This window comes from Ornithodoros turicata, chromosome 1 (genome assembly GCF_037126465.1).
Source record: "Ornithodoros turicata isolate Travis chromosome 1, ASM3712646v1, whole genome shotgun sequence".
Taxonomy (NCBI): domain Eukaryota; kingdom Metazoa; phylum Arthropoda; class Arachnida; order Ixodida; family Argasidae; genus Ornithodoros; species Ornithodoros turicata.
In genome coordinates, this window is record NC_088201.1 from 7,736,701 (window position 1) to 7,753,027 (window position 16,327).

The 16,327-nt window shown below is 45.0% G+C and overlaps 1 protein-coding gene across 3 annotated transcripts in view; it reads left to right on the forward strand.

The window, feature by feature from the left end:
• The window catches only part of LOC135377422 (M-phase inducer phosphatase-like), a 48,261-nt gene that overhangs the window by 27,322 nt on the left and 4,612 nt on the right, over positions 1 to 16,327 (forward strand). The window contains exons 1-6 of one of the 3 annotated variants that reach the window (XM_064609813.1): positions 11,692 to 11,893; positions 13,179 to 13,334; positions 13,420 to 13,578; positions 13,652 to 13,768; positions 14,762 to 14,953; positions 16,102 to 16,317. In XM_064609813.1, coding sequence (XP_064465883.1) covers positions 11,813 to 11,893; positions 13,179 to 13,334; positions 13,420 to 13,578; positions 13,652 to 13,768; positions 14,762 to 14,953; positions 16,102 to 16,317 — 921 coding nt within the window. In that variant the 5' untranslated portion in view covers positions 11,692 to 11,812. Of the gene's footprint in view, positions 1 to 11,691; positions 11,894 to 13,178; positions 13,335 to 13,419; positions 13,579 to 13,651; positions 13,769 to 14,761; positions 14,954 to 16,101; positions 16,318 to 16,327 lie in introns of those variants that run through there. The other 2 variants (XM_064609811.1, XM_064609812.1) reach the window with 2 other exon arrangements.

The window sequence follows — 16,327 nt, forward strand, 5'->3', positions numbered from 1 at the left end:
GACTTGCTGAGTGGACTTCGATACGGATTTTTGCGCTCGGGGAAAACTTTAGTGCTCTCGCTATAACTCTGTAGTATAATAAACAATGCACATCCCCGGAGCGCGAATTTAAACTGGCAAACTTAACGCGATTAGTAAACGAGCTTACCTATGCAATGGTTAGTAAAAAGTATCCAAATTATTTTTAATTTTGACGCAAGCAGTTGATGGCAAACCGGCCGACTGTATTATTTAGAGTTTGAATCTATATCCGAAATATTAGTGAAAAGCGGTTCGCAAACCGGTTCTGACGCGGCCCCAGGCGAAAAACGGGTTTTCACTCCCCTCTTTTTTTGGCTAAAAAAAGTTTTCGTCCTTTTTTTTTTTTTGCATAATCTGTTGACTGAGATTACAACTAAAAATTAAACTTAAACGACAGTAACCAACTAACATTTGAGTTACGCGTTCAGCACTGGCTGCACCGTGTAAAAAGAAGAAAAAAAATCGTGCATGTACAGGTGTGTTCTTTCTTTGGATAGTTTCGTCCCAGCTGCAGCTGACAAAACAGGCTGTGTTTGACGGTAGCCAGATCGGGCGTATAATCAGCGACATTCTCTGGGCGCCATCTCATGGGATACACCCTACATGGGTCTACACGGAAAAGCTGCAACCGTAATGTCATCCTGTACTGAGACAACCTGGAGCTATCCGCAGGTTATGAAATTAAAGCCGCCGTGACGTATGCGCAGATGCTGCAACCAAAATTTCATTCAGCCAACCACCCTAGTTTTGGTTTGATTGACGTAAGAACGACGTCACGGGGGTGTGAACCTGAGGAAAAGGTAGAAAAAATCTGCGGCTGCAGTGCTTGACTGAGAGAAAAGCCGGAATCGCATCACTGGAAAGACTGTCTGCAATATAAATTTTATTTTAATTTTATTGAACTATTCTGCGTGGTAGTTTGATATCGGACCTCTTGGGTGGTGAAGAGTGGCTACGCTCTAAGAAAAAAAAGGACTCCTTTGGGGACTAAATGCATTGCCACAAGAAAGTCCCTTTCGGGAGTAAATGTACGGGAGTAAATGAATGTCACAGAGTGGAGACTGCATTTCACGTGTTCTAAGAGTCCCAAGTACATAATTCGTGTGCATGCATGAGAATACTTTGAAGCAAACCGTCAACCGTGATATATCGAGTGATATATAAAATCTTGCGCCATACATAGGGCACAATTTGCGAAGCAAGATGCGCTAACTGTTTCTTAGTCTGTGTGGCTGGAAAATTGCTACGTTGGCTGAGTTATGCAACCGCATGCCGTTCAAATTGACAAAGGGCACATATTTACGTAGACCGTTGCATTCAGGTTACTATTCGCGAACTTTCAGTGACGATTTGCAGTTCTGGGGAGTAAATGCCGGGACTAAATGTCGGGTTAGGGGACTAAAATGGGGAGTAATTGCAGACTAGGGGAGTAGAAGCTGAAATTACTCCCCGTTTTACTCCTTTTTTTTCCCTTAAAGTGTACAATGCCGCTTTTACATTGAGAAGTGTCTGCCCATCTCGCATGACATGCACGTTGAAATCTTTATTGGGCAACAGTCCGAACCACGAGAGTGCTATAGTTGTTCGGACAACAGTGTATAGGACAACAGCTCAATTTCTCCTCTTTTTTGTTTCCTTACAAACAGTGTATAGGCAGTAGAGTAGAGCGTTACAGCTGTTTTGGGGAAAAAAAAGCATTATGCGCAACCATTATGGTAAAATGTACGCAGCGCATCCTGCGAGGTCATTCAGAAAGAATTACATTACAAAGCATTATGGTAAAAAGCGCGTATGTGCCAGCAGCACATACAATGTGCCCTTCTTATTTTGGCGATGGATATAGCCTATACCGGTGCTGAGAAAATTCCTTCTTTGCCTACGTTTTCGATAAGCGTTACAGAAAGCTCCAGATCCCCGCGGGAGACTAATTCGCGACAGCAGAAATTATTCCGTTAGCATTTGTCTGTTGCCGGGTAGAGAAATGGACCAGAAGGAACGCACTCGCATGACCCTGCCTATGGTCATGCGTTGGGGATCGAAATATCGCCGTTCCACTTGGAACAGGAACTACTCGATTCAATTCATGGTGCTCGCCAGGACGGGTTTACTCGCTGGCAATGCGGTAAGAAGAGGTTTTGCTTGAGACTATAATACCAGTACAGTATTGGCGGCGGACATAAGCGATAGAGGGTGAATGTCAGCCATGTCCCCCGCTCCCCCCTCCTCTCGTGTAACGCCCTTCCCTTAGACCCTTGGGGTGTCGTAATAAATTGTAATACAAAATAAATCGGGAACGCGCGGGCAATGACGGACAGGAATCAAGTTAGTAACTGCAATTACGAACACAGGAATATGTGCCTGTTGGTGGGAATTCATCCACATACAAGGAGGCGAAACACACCGAAAGGACAAGGTAATGAACGCAATAAGAGCTGTTTTTTTTTCCCTTCTGGTATGTGTGTGACAGTAACTACCATAAAAACGACGAAAAACCTTGAGACAAGGAGCAAAAAGCAACACACACAACACGTTCTCAATACTACCACTCACTAACTACCACATCGAAAGTAATTGGAACTGCAAAGCCCGAAGTGCTTTATTTTCTGCGTCGCTGCCTTCGACAGTAGGTTTAAGAGGAAAACATACTTTCGCTTTGTGTAAGGGCTTTTCCCTGCAACCTTAAGGTTTTTTTTATAGCGCCCCCCACAAATTGTCCCCCCCTCCAACGGCATTCGACCGCCTCGTCAAATGAAGAGTGAAATTTACGTCAGTCTACTACACCGACGTTAAAATTATAGTTAACATGTTTTCGCCTAAAAGTATTTTTAGCTTATCTAGCGGACACCTTCGTTCAGAGCAGTGGACGTTCATCGCATCTGATAACATACGCCGGTACGAGATGGGCGATTGCGTGCGATTCGAGTGGGCCATGAAGTATTAGCGCCTCTCGCAAGCTCCGGAGGAAAGAAAACTTTTGACCCGGCCGGATTCTGAAATACCCGAAGAGCTATATACTCCCATCATTGATGGGGATCGAGAAATCCAGATATTTAATATTCGTGAATGATGCGGAAGGTTGACGATGCGAATTGGATGCAGATAAGCGATCTTACAAGGATGCAGGGAGAGAGGAGGAATGGGCGCCCTTGGCGAGGAGAGCCTTTGATTTTTTTGTTTCCTGGTAGGAAGCCGATGTTTACCGCCACTTAACATCCGTGACAGTGCAGTGTTTTTTTTTTTGGGGTGAGTGGCCGTCGTAGCTGCGATGTGGGTCATTCGATTTCCTGATCTTTGATTAGGACGTAGCCTTGTCCCCCAACCATTGTTCCGGCCACGTGAGAGCTGTCCTATGTATAGGAAGTCTTCCTTCACGCCGAACAAACTCGTTCGGGGACACACGGCGTAAGATGTATTCGCCGCCCGGGGGCTCTTGCCCAGTGTTGAAAGGCGTGAAAACAGGCGTGACACCTTCTACACCCACTTCTCGTTTGCTTTTTTTTTGTGTGTGTGTGTGTAACAGGTACCGAAAACATCTTTGTGGAGCCATTTTGACAACTAATGTGTGTGTGTGTCTTCTAGACACACATGTTCAGGAGCGGGCGTATCCTTGGATATCGGTACAGGATGAACTGCCCAATGTGTTCGTATTGCGGACACACTGGAGTAACACTAGGAAGCAGCACGCGTGACTTCCTGACACGTTCAGGATTTTCCATCCAGCATCGTCTTACACCCTGTGGTCAGTGCTCCTTTTACGCCTTCTAATTAAATCTTAAGCGAGCAGCAAGGCTGACGTTCAAGCGCTGTCAGCGAAGAAGTCAGCTCTGAGGCTCGTCCTTTACCCCAATTTTCTTGAGAAAGGGATTCTGTTGTATGATGTGCAGCTGGGCATGATCTGTCTCCAGTTACGGCAGTCTCAAAACGTCCGATGCGTTCCGTATAGCTGCCACATACTAGTAGAATGAGGCTGTACATGAAACAGCACCTGCTGATAGACTTCCCAGTCATAGTTCATAAAAAAGCAAACTCTGGAAAGAAGCCCGCTCCAAGATGTGTGCTACCTTGTAATTTTTTTGGCTCTATATTTCCAGGTAGCGCTCTAGTGCAGCCTCTCCCCCCCCCCCCATATGTTACGTCTACATCGCGCATGTCTACAGTCGTGGTACAAGCCCGACTTGTTCTGCAGACTGACCACTGTGGCGTGGTCATAGCTATTCCCAGACGCGAGAGAACGACAGGGAACAAAGTGGCCTGCCCTGGTCGAGTCTGCCCTGTTTGTCTCCGTTTGTTTTCTCCTCGTACCTCCTCACAGTCGAGGAAATGGTGGTTTGCCAACTAGCTTGCCTTTCATACCTGCCGTTCTCTGGAGCCTCGTTCAGGTCTTCGTGTGCAATCAACGTATTCGGGCTACAAAAGACCGTCTTTACGAAATGCAGCACGAGGCTTCTCCGGGGCGCATTTAGCCCTACATGAGTTACATCGGCACGGTGAACTCGCTTTCGTTAGCGCGCCGGAGTAGGTGAAGGTTGCTCTGCGGAAGAAGGGTGTCACCGGAACGGGACTGGCTGACCGCAATTCACCTCTTGCGTAGTCATGGAATTCGGAGCGTGTCACAAACCTTCAGTCGTGCGAAAGCGCGGTCATCGTCTGCTGGCGGGTAGCCGGGCTCGGCCATGCGATTTGCTCACGTTTTTTAACGATCGCAGAACAAACGTTTCACCCACCTTGCGGACTCCTGGTTGTCGCAGTCACAACAACGTTGATACAACGTTGATACAACGGGGCCTCTCATTAGAGGGGACGCTCCGGAGGAGTCTTTAATTGGGAATCGAGCTTCCGAGGCTTTTCGAGAAAATTCGGGGTTGCGCAACCCTGCTTTGTCAGGTGGTATCGGATAAGACCGAAATGTCTCAATACCCTATAGGGTCTCAGCTCGCATTGCATTCAGAAATGTCCTCGTATGTCGTCGTCTCGTTAGCTTGCCGATGTTGACACAAATAGGTTGGTGTATCGGGTATCAATTAAAGCTTCTAGAAACTTTAGATTGCAGTTATTCTCAGTCCCCTGGCCCTGGAATTTACTCCTCAACACTGCAAATAGTCCCTCAACTTCTGGTACTTGCGGGAATGCATTTAGTCTCCAACTAGAATTGTACCTTTTCAGTGCATGCCAACTCATCTCCATCGTATAATGAGGAAACACAACGCGAAAGTGGAAGGAGCATAGTTTCATCATCTCTTCACGGTGCATTCATTTGTACGAATCACCCGAATCACGAAGTTGCGCATGCTCAGTTGTCCCGTCGTAGTGAGGGTCGTGATTTTTCATTAACGCGTTCAAGGTAACACCCAGGTGGAATATTTTATGCGTCGTACGATGTTCTTCGTTGGCATTATGTGCAGTCCGATTATGTGCCCCCTTGCGATTTTACGCAGCTGCAATGGAATTATCGTACGAGCATGTGTGCGTCTGTAAACGATTTGTTTAAAACCACAACACGCTCGGTGCTGGCCGAGACAGAGGCAAAACAGGATTTGTCTGTTTTGTCTAAATCGCTTTCCTGCGGAAAGGGAGTGTAGAGGAAACCTTGGGAACATTAGCGAGACGTAAATGTTTCGGCCACAGAGAGGAAAAGTGGACGTGCTTATGAATGCTTCGTCCGCTGTCTTCGGATGCAAAGAAAGCTTGGATGTGCTGCCTCCCTCCCCAATCATTGTCCGATCAAAACATAGCTGACATTGGCCCCCCGTGTCCTTCAGTCAACCTTCTAATGGCGGCATCGTGATAAATTTGAAGGTTACGCCTTCCTGCGGAACCGGAAGCGTGCAGATCCCGTTTCTTCTGCGGCTTCCGGCGTCTTTTGGCGCACGAGGTGCAGGAGTGCAACGGAGGCCACGTGTACTACGTGTTGATAGTGCGTCGTGTACGCCCAAGCAGCACAATGTACTGAAAGTGCAATAGGGGGGGACGGGTAGGTGGAAGGCCTTGAACAGACTGGTGAAACTGGTAGTAGCTCATAAGCACCAAATGCTCATAACCTCCAAACGCTCAAAACCTCCAAACGCTCATATGCACCGAAAAAAAGTTGGTGGTTTTGAGCGTTTGGTGGAAATGAGCAAGAGGGGAGAAGCTGCTCATAAGCACCAAACGTCCAGAACATCCGAATGCTCATATGCACCGAAAGGCGAGCGACCACAAAGGCCGGGTCTTCCTCTCCCGCATTTGGAACAAGGTCATAGGGTGAGAAAGGTGGAATGAATGGCGACTACCAAGACCGCTTAATGTGTCAGTTTGAAGTTTATGTAACAGCGTGGTCCTACTTGTATGTAGTCAGAACGAATTTTTATGGAAGTTCATTTTTATCTATCGTGAGTCAATGGGGGTTTGAACGCCGTAGTGTCCGCCCATTTGGTCGAACGCCGTTTGGTCTAATGACGTTTGATCGAAGGCGTTTGATCGAAGGCGTTTGATCGAACGCCGCTTGGTCGAAAACCGTTTGATCGAAAGCCGGTTGATCGACGCCGTTTGTTCGAAAGACGTATGTTGGAAGGGAGTTCAAAACTGCATGCACTGTGTCATCCGCACCTCTTTTTCTGTAACTTTTGACTCGAGCATACAGAGCTGGCAATCATGGTACTCTGCTTTTTTTCATATTTATTGTTATTATTTCTTTTTCTTTTCTTTTCTTTTTTTTTTCAGGGAGACCGCTGGTTACTTGCAGACGTTTGTAATTTACGAACCAGTCGGACACATGTTGAAGAAAGTTACCCCAGGTTGGGAGCAGCCGATAGTCTGTGTTTCTTCTGAGCACCATTCTCATTGCTGGTGACACATTTAGAGGGAACGGTCTGAAACGGGATAGCCATATGTGCGCGAAAGCCACTCGTAGTCTGTGGATGCTAAGAAGGAAATTTCGCCATGGCACAACGAAAGATATTAAATTAACAGCATATAAAACCTTAGTTCAACCTCGTTTAGTGTATGCATCTGCAATCTGGGTCACTACACATGGACGCTATCCGAAAAAATAGAGAAAGCACAAAGATCTGCTGCCCTGCTTATCTTGTCTAGGTTTCGAAGGACTTCTTCGGTTACATGTCTGTTGCAAGAACTAAATTTAGATTCACCTGCACATAGGCGAAAAGTAAATAAACTAAAACTGTTCTTTCTCCTATACAATGGTCAGTTGATTGTCAGAAACAATAATACATTGTTAAAATTTATCCACATTCAACAGGAATAAATAATCGAAAAATGTCATTAATTTATTTTTTCTTTATTTGCCAAGAATGTTTAATACTTGAAATCAATTATTATTTGACAAAGTGGGTTAGCATGAGGAATGTGTTTACGAGCAAACGGGTTACATGCAGTTAAATGTTGCTTAGGATAACGGCATTTAGAACTCCGCATTTTAACTCAACACTCCAAGTGAACCAATAAAAAATCGATCAAACGACCGCTGCCGTTTCGATCTTCGATGAAATGTCTTTCGACCAAATCATATGTCGGCACAGTTCCTATAGAAGTCGACCAGGATGCACATTCCCCGAGGCCGTCAGTCGTGACATTGCCCACCTCTGTGAGGCCAACAACGGCGAGACCTTTCATCGTCACCACAGTGAATTAAATTCGCCTACCTGAGGTAGAGCGTGGTTGACAAAACGTGTAAGAGAAAATGTGGCCGATGAACGGATATCAACATGGAACGCCGTCTACTCCATAGCGCCTTAAGCTACATAAACGAGTAAACACAAAAGAAAACGAGTAGTAAAAATAAACTGAAGAAATAACATTAAACCGAATATATGCTAGAGGTTCAACGATAACACCCAGTGAGCTTGAACTAGCGGTGCAGGAAGGAGGATTGACGCTGCACAGCGTCGCAGTCAGGCACTGGCGTCATCGAATGGTTCTGTAGCATTCGCTACAGTCCCACAGTATAAAGTCTGCGTCGTGAAGCGTACATTAGAAGTAGTTTTGGCATGTGCTACAACGTGTCTGTTTTTGCATGTTCTTGCCTGTTTAGGTTCTTTTTTTGGTCTAAATATCTGTCTATTTTCATGGTTTTGGGACGTAAATTTCCGAGTTCTACTTATAAGAGGAAGTAATGTTGTTCTTGAATGCCTAACACGGTGGGCAAACGGAAATGAGTTGAAAACCAATCATCCAAAGAACCAAGCCAGTCATCTTCCAGACCGAAGGTAGAATAACTATAGGAGCGAGAATGTGTAGAGCATGTTGGATGGAGTTACGGAAAAAAAAATAGTCCCGGAAAAGTTCGTCCCGGAAAAATTGGTCCCTGGTTGCGTGGCGGAAGAAATGGTCCCGCGAGGTTCCGTGCGCCCAAAAATACAGGAGCGTCATTGTGGACATCTGATAAACCGAATCATAGCCAATCAAGTGCTATCATTCGCACTCCTCATTTGTTCGAAATTGGAAGACATGCTTTTTAAAATTAACATTAATCTTAATGAACAATAAATGCTGCACGGCATTTAATGAGGAACATAAAAGCGGTTCCATTTGCTGCACCGCTTGTATTGTACAATTTGCGTCTGTTCTTTCTGTTCCTCTCTTTATTTTGTGGAGTACAGACAATGCGACAAGATCATGAAGCAGTTCTGCAATGTCTGCTACCTTCTCCTAAAAGTGAAAAAAAAATAAATAAATAGAAAGGAAGAGTCGTCTTTCTGCAGAACGAAAATTTAAATCTCAGTTCTTTCTTATTCTCACTGATCAGGCCATATCTTCTGTTTTGTCGACCAACTCGTGGAGTGGTAAAAGTTGTTTGGATTTATGTAAAACGCTAACAACTTGGGGCAGCGTCACTGGGAACTTGAACTGGAGAATCGCAGCAAAAATTTTGAAGTAAAAATGGTAGACATCGATGCCAGCGGCGAACTTATAATGGAATATCCTTTCGTGTCATTGAGAAAAAAAGAGGACGCCAAACAAAGAGACGCCAAACAATTTTTAACGTACACATACAAGAAAGCCTCCAGGAGATATATCTGAATCCTTGCATTTGCGTCAGCATTCTATTTTCTGACCACACCAGCTACTGTCGCTGATGCTGAAAGAAGTCTCAGCAAAATGAAACTGACCGATCAAGAATATCCTGCGCTCAATTAACCATAAGAAATGTCAGGCTTTCTGAGTTCGTATAGTCAACCGAAAACATGATTATCATATCTCTGGACTATGACGCATTGATTAACCAACTTGCGAAGAACAAGGCTCGAAAGAAGGGTTTTGCGCAAATGTTCACTGCAGGCCTATGTATGCATAATATAAACCCTATATAAATATCGTATTCCAGCTTCTGCACTGTAAGTGAACCCGGACATATGTTCGGAGGGGACCACGCTCTTTGTTGCTACAGCCCTGGGAACCGAGTGCCTTTCGAGCTAGAATCAAGTCTTTTGTCCTATAGGCTGCCTCCATGTCTATGAAAATAAAGCTCAAATTTAAATCCACAAACGAGAAGGCGCTATTCGTTCTGGCTACATACAAGCAGGACCAAGCTGTTACATAAACTTTAAACTGACACATTAAGCGGCCTTGGTAATCGCCATTCATTCCACCTTTCTCACCCTATGACCTTGTTCCAAATGCGGGAGAGGAAGACCCGGCCTTTGTGGTCGCCCGCCTTTCGGTGCATATGAGCATTCGGATGTTCTGGACGTTTGGTGCTTGTGAGCAGGTTCTCCCCTCTTGCTCATTTCCACCAAACGCTCAAAACCACCAACTTTTTTTCGGTGCATATGAGCGTTCGGAGGTTTTGAGCGTTTGGAGGTTATGAGCATTTGGTGCATATGAGGCACAACCGGGCGACGACGTGTTCGAATTGCCCCAAAGATCAGAATATGTACTAACTGTACATCGCAATACTGTCACGTAGAAGTCTCGGAGGTGTGAGAACAATGTAAATGCAGCCGAGGATGGTTTCACAAAATTATGCAATGCAGTTGTGCAGTGTATCCCGTATCTGCGACACCGGGACAGACACCGGGATCCGCCAAGGAACTACTGACTACAGGACTACAGGAAGGAGGACTACAAAACAAGTGCCCGCGAATCCAATGCAAACACAAAACTAATATATTAATGACTGTCATCTTCGATTTTTTATTTTTTTTTGAGCCGCAGTGTTTGTTCTGGACTGTCGCTTTAATGGATTTGCCGCACGGCAACAAAATTCGACTCCTGGGCAATCGAGAACAGCTCCTTACGACATAGCTGTTGCTTTTCTGGGAAGCGTCAGTCACTTCCGGCACCCGCTCGGCGACTCATTCTATCGGGTTCGGAAGTGGATTGCCTCTCTGTGAGTGACACTTCAGTACAACCAGCCAACTTCCTGTTATACAATGCCTTTACGAGGGCGATTTCCATCATTCTTCGGTTCAGACCGATTTAGCAGCTTGTAAGGAACAATGATGTCGCATTTATTGGTATTTTATAAACAGTTTTTACCTCTTGAGCCAGCCCTATCGCTGGTTGACCAACCTGTTACACCCTCAAAAATGTGTATTTAGCATGCTGAAAAAATCGGATTTCATTTTGATTCTAGCCTCATTTAATGTAGATTATACAGCCCGGGGATTTAACTGAGAAACCCTGTATATGTGTGTATACAGGGTGTTTGCTCTAACGTGTCCAGAAATTGTATCTAAAACGAGCGATAAAAGAAAAGCAAGTGGTACTTTTCTGCTACTTGAGTAAGAAACAGGTACTGCTTCACTAGTAGCACCTGTTTCTTACTCAAGTAGCTGAAAAGTAGCGCTCGTTCCTCTTTTATCGCTCGCTTTAAATAAAAATTTCTAGACACGTTAGAGCAAACACCGTGTATATAGTTAGCTTGTGGGAGGCACAACTGATTGCATGCCATTATAGCCGTAACATGCAAAACCATATGCACTGCTCTCGGTCACACAAGCTTCTTTACTTTTCCTTATGCCATCGAAGGAACTTCACACCGGCTTGAGCTACGCCCCCTCAGAGTGTTGTCACTTTATTGGTCGTTGGCTCGTTATGATGAACTCGTGCGCATCACTTAGCGAACTCTTTTCGGCGTGTCGCTCGCATTGCGGGCTGCCGCTTTCATGCGCACGCGAGCTAAAAAAACGCTACAAGTAACGCCGTGCTCCAGAAGCGTTAACGGACTTTAGTGCAATTTCGATGCATTTTGTTCTTCCATTCAAGCTTCTATCGCTATACTTATCCTTGTTATCTTCACCTGCTCCGAACATGTGGATACCATTCAATGTAATCATTTACCTTCTGCCGTAGGAGTCATTCGACAAGGGCGACATAATCCAGAGAAAACAATTGCCAGAATCCAAAATGACCAGTTGGACCGCTGTAGTGAGACAAACATAGAACAAACATAGGACAAAAACAACACAATCCTCACAATTGGTTGTGGTTCGAAAATAACCCATAAGTCAGTGCCTCTCTGAAGTCTACTGCTTTCGGACAATAAAATAGCGATATAAAAAAAATACCGACAATACAATAAGTATACCGAATAAAACAGTTCTTTTCGCGACATAGCAACCCGAACAGAAAGGCTTCACTGGCTTCACCAGCAGCGCAGGTGAACAGTGTCTCTGTGAGGGCAGTGCCTCTGAATGAAACGAAAACCCGCGCGCCAAACCGGGTTTGAGGGCGTTATCCCCTTCGGGACATAAACTGGCCATGGTCGGGTGCGTCCCGCGAGCAGCAATTCCACAGCTGCCGGGCCCCTCGACGACGACGGCGGCTGGCTGGCTGCATTGTTCGCTGACCCATGGGGCCTGCAAGCTGGGCTCAGGCTCGTTGTCGAGCTAGGGCTTTCCGTCTCTGCGTAGCTGGTTTTGTGCGCGAACAGGTAGGGAAGGCCCCTCAACGATATTTCCTCATTCGAATAATGTTGCGTATCGAGTCCGAATGTGTTCAGGGGGAGAAAAAGAGCGTCGATGCAGGACTCTATTATCGATCTACTGTTGTGGTTGAATGTGTTACATGATGTGGTGAAACTTTTGCACAGGAAGCCGCGATGCGAGCATATATTCACGACGGCCAGCCATGGAGGCGTTGCCCGGGCGTTGTTTACGTCTCCGGCAGTCTTTGTGTGTGCCTTGATATGAACTTTTTTCGCATAAATGTTACGCTGGTATATGGGGCTACAAAGAATGAAGTTAACCACTTGATGGACTCTGACGAATGTTCGCTAATACCCAGCTTGGAGGAGAGGATTTTTTTTTTTTTTTTTGTGCCAATCGTAGTTCCTGGTTTGTTGGAAACGGTCGATATGTGTCGCGCATTTTTGCCTCCTGAAGTTATTTTGCCTAAAGTGGCTTGGTTTTGTAAGATACGTGCACCTGTTGCAGGAGCTCTATCAACTCTGTAGGAGAACCGATTGAGGTGGGGGATGTATGCGACCCTGTGCTTTCATATTTATTTATTTATTTATTTATTTACACTACCCTACTGCTCCACCTAAGTGGCATTGTGTAGGGGAGAGGAGATAACTTAACAACACAATCACAAAAGTTCACATGCATGCACTTTTCACAAAAAATGGCACTTGGGGGAAAAAACAAGATCTCGTGGAAGTCTATTCCATTCCTCAACTGTTTTAGGAAAAAAAGAATTTCTAAAAATGGACATATGAAAACGATAGGGTTCAACCTTATACTCATGGTCTACACGTTCTGAAATGTAACTCTGTGGGAAAAGATAATGCCCTCGAGGAATGCCTGTATGTCCGTGATATATGTGATAAAAAAGGTTTTAATCGAGATTGTCACGATATTGCGATCCTTTACAGTGAACCCTCATTATTATGACCATGGTCGTTCCCGAAAATTTCGGTCATAATGCGGAATTGTCATATTAACGGGGGCGGATTTGCAGAGGTTTCACAGCATTGTTCCCCAAGAGTATGGTCACAAAGCACTTATGTCAGATTATCGGGGGTCATATTAATGAGGGTTCACTGTATATTGTATTTTGAGCAAATTTCCATATATTTTTGCTATATTAATATGCCATATTTTCCCATATACACCATAATATTGTAAAAGTGTGTAACACAAGTAGAATTGTATATGCACAAGAAGCACGCACACAAGCATGCACAAGTGTAATGGTACAAACTTTTTTGAATGCAGAATGAGGGTTCCTTTGACAAGGAGAACCTCCCTGGTTCAACGGAGGGACCAACAAGCTCTTCTCCATATTCACCTCCAAAAGCCAAGCCTAGCATTCCATTAATATCGCAACCTTCGCGACAAAACTCTGAAGACAGTGGCTGTCCAATCGAGCTGGTATGTAACAGTTTTGCTTCGCATCGGCTGTTCGTATGCTACAGGTACAGGAACTCATACTGCCTTATTGCTTCCTTTTCTGAAGCACACTGATAACAGATATGCGCTTGACGCCTTCGGGTACGTGTTCGACTCCTTCGGCGATCTTCGGCAATCGAAAGCCAGCTGCGCCAGCAGCGACGAAGGAATTCGAAGGTTGGACGGTTCGTCCATGTCCAGCAAGGATGACAGCATGTCGCAGAAGGTGGGGTTCAAAGATCGGCTGGTTGCGGACATTGCTCTTGACCGGTGCTATTGTTCTTGCGTGTATTTTTTAGCAGACTAGTTGGGAGTCTGGCCTACCTGCAGCCAGCAGCGCACGCAGTTCATTTCTGGCAACTGGGGATAGTGAGGATGGATTTCCTACGACACTCGAGGAATTTTTCCAGGGACAGGTAATGAGCGTAAGCCTATCCTGGACCTAATTCTGAAGGGACAGTAGAAAGTGTCGTTTGCGCTTCTCCTTAAATACTCGTACTGTAAGTGCAGCATAATTTTGCAAACAATTTGCACTATTGGCGAATTCCGCGGGTCGTTTTTGTGCACTGCAGTGTGTGCCGGTGGCGGTCCAGCCTAGAAACTGACGAAGAGCGGACAGAAGGGCCAATGCAACGTGACGGATTGAAGTAGCCGCGTGCATGCTCGAGCCAGTGTAACATTTTCTGCACCACAATGGCTAGCAGAATTCGCCTTACCTAAAGCAGAAGAAAGTAACTTCTCCAATCGAACTAGTGCAGTATGAAGTGCCTGAATGTCATTCTGCAATATAAGATACAATATCTCATTTGTGAAGATGATCAACAATGTACAGGGTGAATCTAGCAAAGATTACACATTTCGATCCCGTCGTAAAAATAGAAGGTGAAGTCCCTGGAGCTTCAAACTTTGCACACTTACAGTAATTTGTCGCTATCGCTAAGTTTTATCGCTATTTTTTTAAACAGTATCATTTTGTAGAAAAAAGTTTCCTATAGCGTATACTGCCATGTTTTCCTCTCTCTGCTTCACGTTCAAGTCACCGTGTATAGGTGGCGCTGCCTTGAAACCCTGTATCTGGTTCAACTGGTTGTGCTTCGTCTCTAGGCAGCGCCACTCATGGTGCTATGAACGTATGGCAGACAGCGGGCAGTTTTTATCTACAAAGTGATAGCATTTGAAAAAAAAAATAAGGGTAAAGCTTTGGGTGAATGACGACTCTTTTACGACCCTATAGAAATGTGTAGCCTTTGCTGAATTCACCCTGTGTATTGTCTGCAGTAAATGCATTCAGCTCTTGATTATATCTTAACGCAAATGGTACTAGGAAAGTCCTCATTGCGTATGGACCAGAAAGGCACTGTGGAATACCACGGAAATGCAGGCTTATTTGCAATGCGGGCCACTTTCAGGATGTGGAATCTCACATGCCTCCCAGATACAACGACCTCCTCAGTGCCCCACTATACAGTGCTCCACTGTCTGCGTCAGTTCCTAAAAAATCAGTGGGTACTCCGTCGTTTCATGTGTACAGCGAGGGCTCGCCCGAGAACAGCAAGGAACAAATACGGCGGCGCCTAATGCTTGGATCAGAAGACGAAACTGTGAGTATCGCGTTTGTGCGTGTATCATATATGCACGAAGCAAGCATTGAAGCAGTTGAAGTGAAACATTAACTGAAACTTAGGTAATTCAGGATGCATATTCTATTAGGGAGACATTAGTGAACTTCCTTTTCCTGCAAGAAAACTTGAGCCAAAGCAATTTTGGGAGCCAAATTTTTCCATGAATTCGGAATGTATTTTCCGGCCACTAAACCCAGCCAGGGCTCACGACTTTATTCACTTATAAACGACATGGTGTTCTACAGTTCAGTGTAAAGCGCATCTTTGTAGCGGATATTACTCATATATAGAGCCTGAAGTTTCAGGGTTTAACCCGATTCTTCCCCGAATTTGCACCCCGAATTGAAGGTTCACCCTTTATGGTGAAACCAGATTTTCACCCGGCAAATTGCCCCCACTGGGATGTCTGTAGGAATGCATGAACTTACTTGTTTGGCAGCAAATGCAGTTACATCACCGTTTGTACCAGACCATTACAGTTTGAGCAACTCAGCCCGATTTCTCCACGAATTTAGCATACCGGGAGTTTTTTCACCCGAATTCGCATACGTGCACACGTTTAGTGCACACGTTTATTTACCCGATTTTTACCCCCCGAATTTTGAAAAAAATATTTCCCGAAAGCTTCAGGCTCTATCATATATACTCATATCAATGGCAGCAATTGGAGTTGCTATCGCCATTTCTCATTTCACGATTTCGTCTGCTGCACCTAAATCATTGCTTTTTTTAAAATTTAATTAGAGCCGTCATATAGACATGTATTAGCCACAAGTGGTGTTGCACATATTTATTTGGTAATGAAAGTTCATATGGGGCTTACTAGCGACACTATAGCGACTAGAGAAAATAAAGTTTGAGATTGTATCATTTTCGAAGTGTAGACAAACTGTGCTAGAAATTTTTTGCGTATCCTTATAATTTTTGAATTTGCAAAATGCGAATCATGCGGGTTTTACAGTACTTCCAATTTCAAAATCTGTGCTTAATGAGGGTCATGCACATCATATCTCCTTCAGCTCTCCTTCCTTGTCACATAATAGTGCTAAGCAGTTGTCACTGAATTTCGAACGGAATTAGTACCGAAAGTGTGCAACCCAAAACAAGGTATGTCCCGTATTTATCAGGTGTCAAGTCCACCCAGACGGCTGAACTGCCCTCCGGTAACCAAGCTAGGAACTCCGTCAACGCCTCTTGGTTCCCTAGAGTCCGTGCTGAACTGCAACGTCTCCATAAAGAATCCCTTCAAGCGTCCTGTGTCACCTGGAGAGGGATGCTCCTCCTCTTTATTGGTCAAGCGCCCAAAATCAGACAGTTTCCAGAGGGTTATGAGCTGCAGTGAGGTCAGTAATA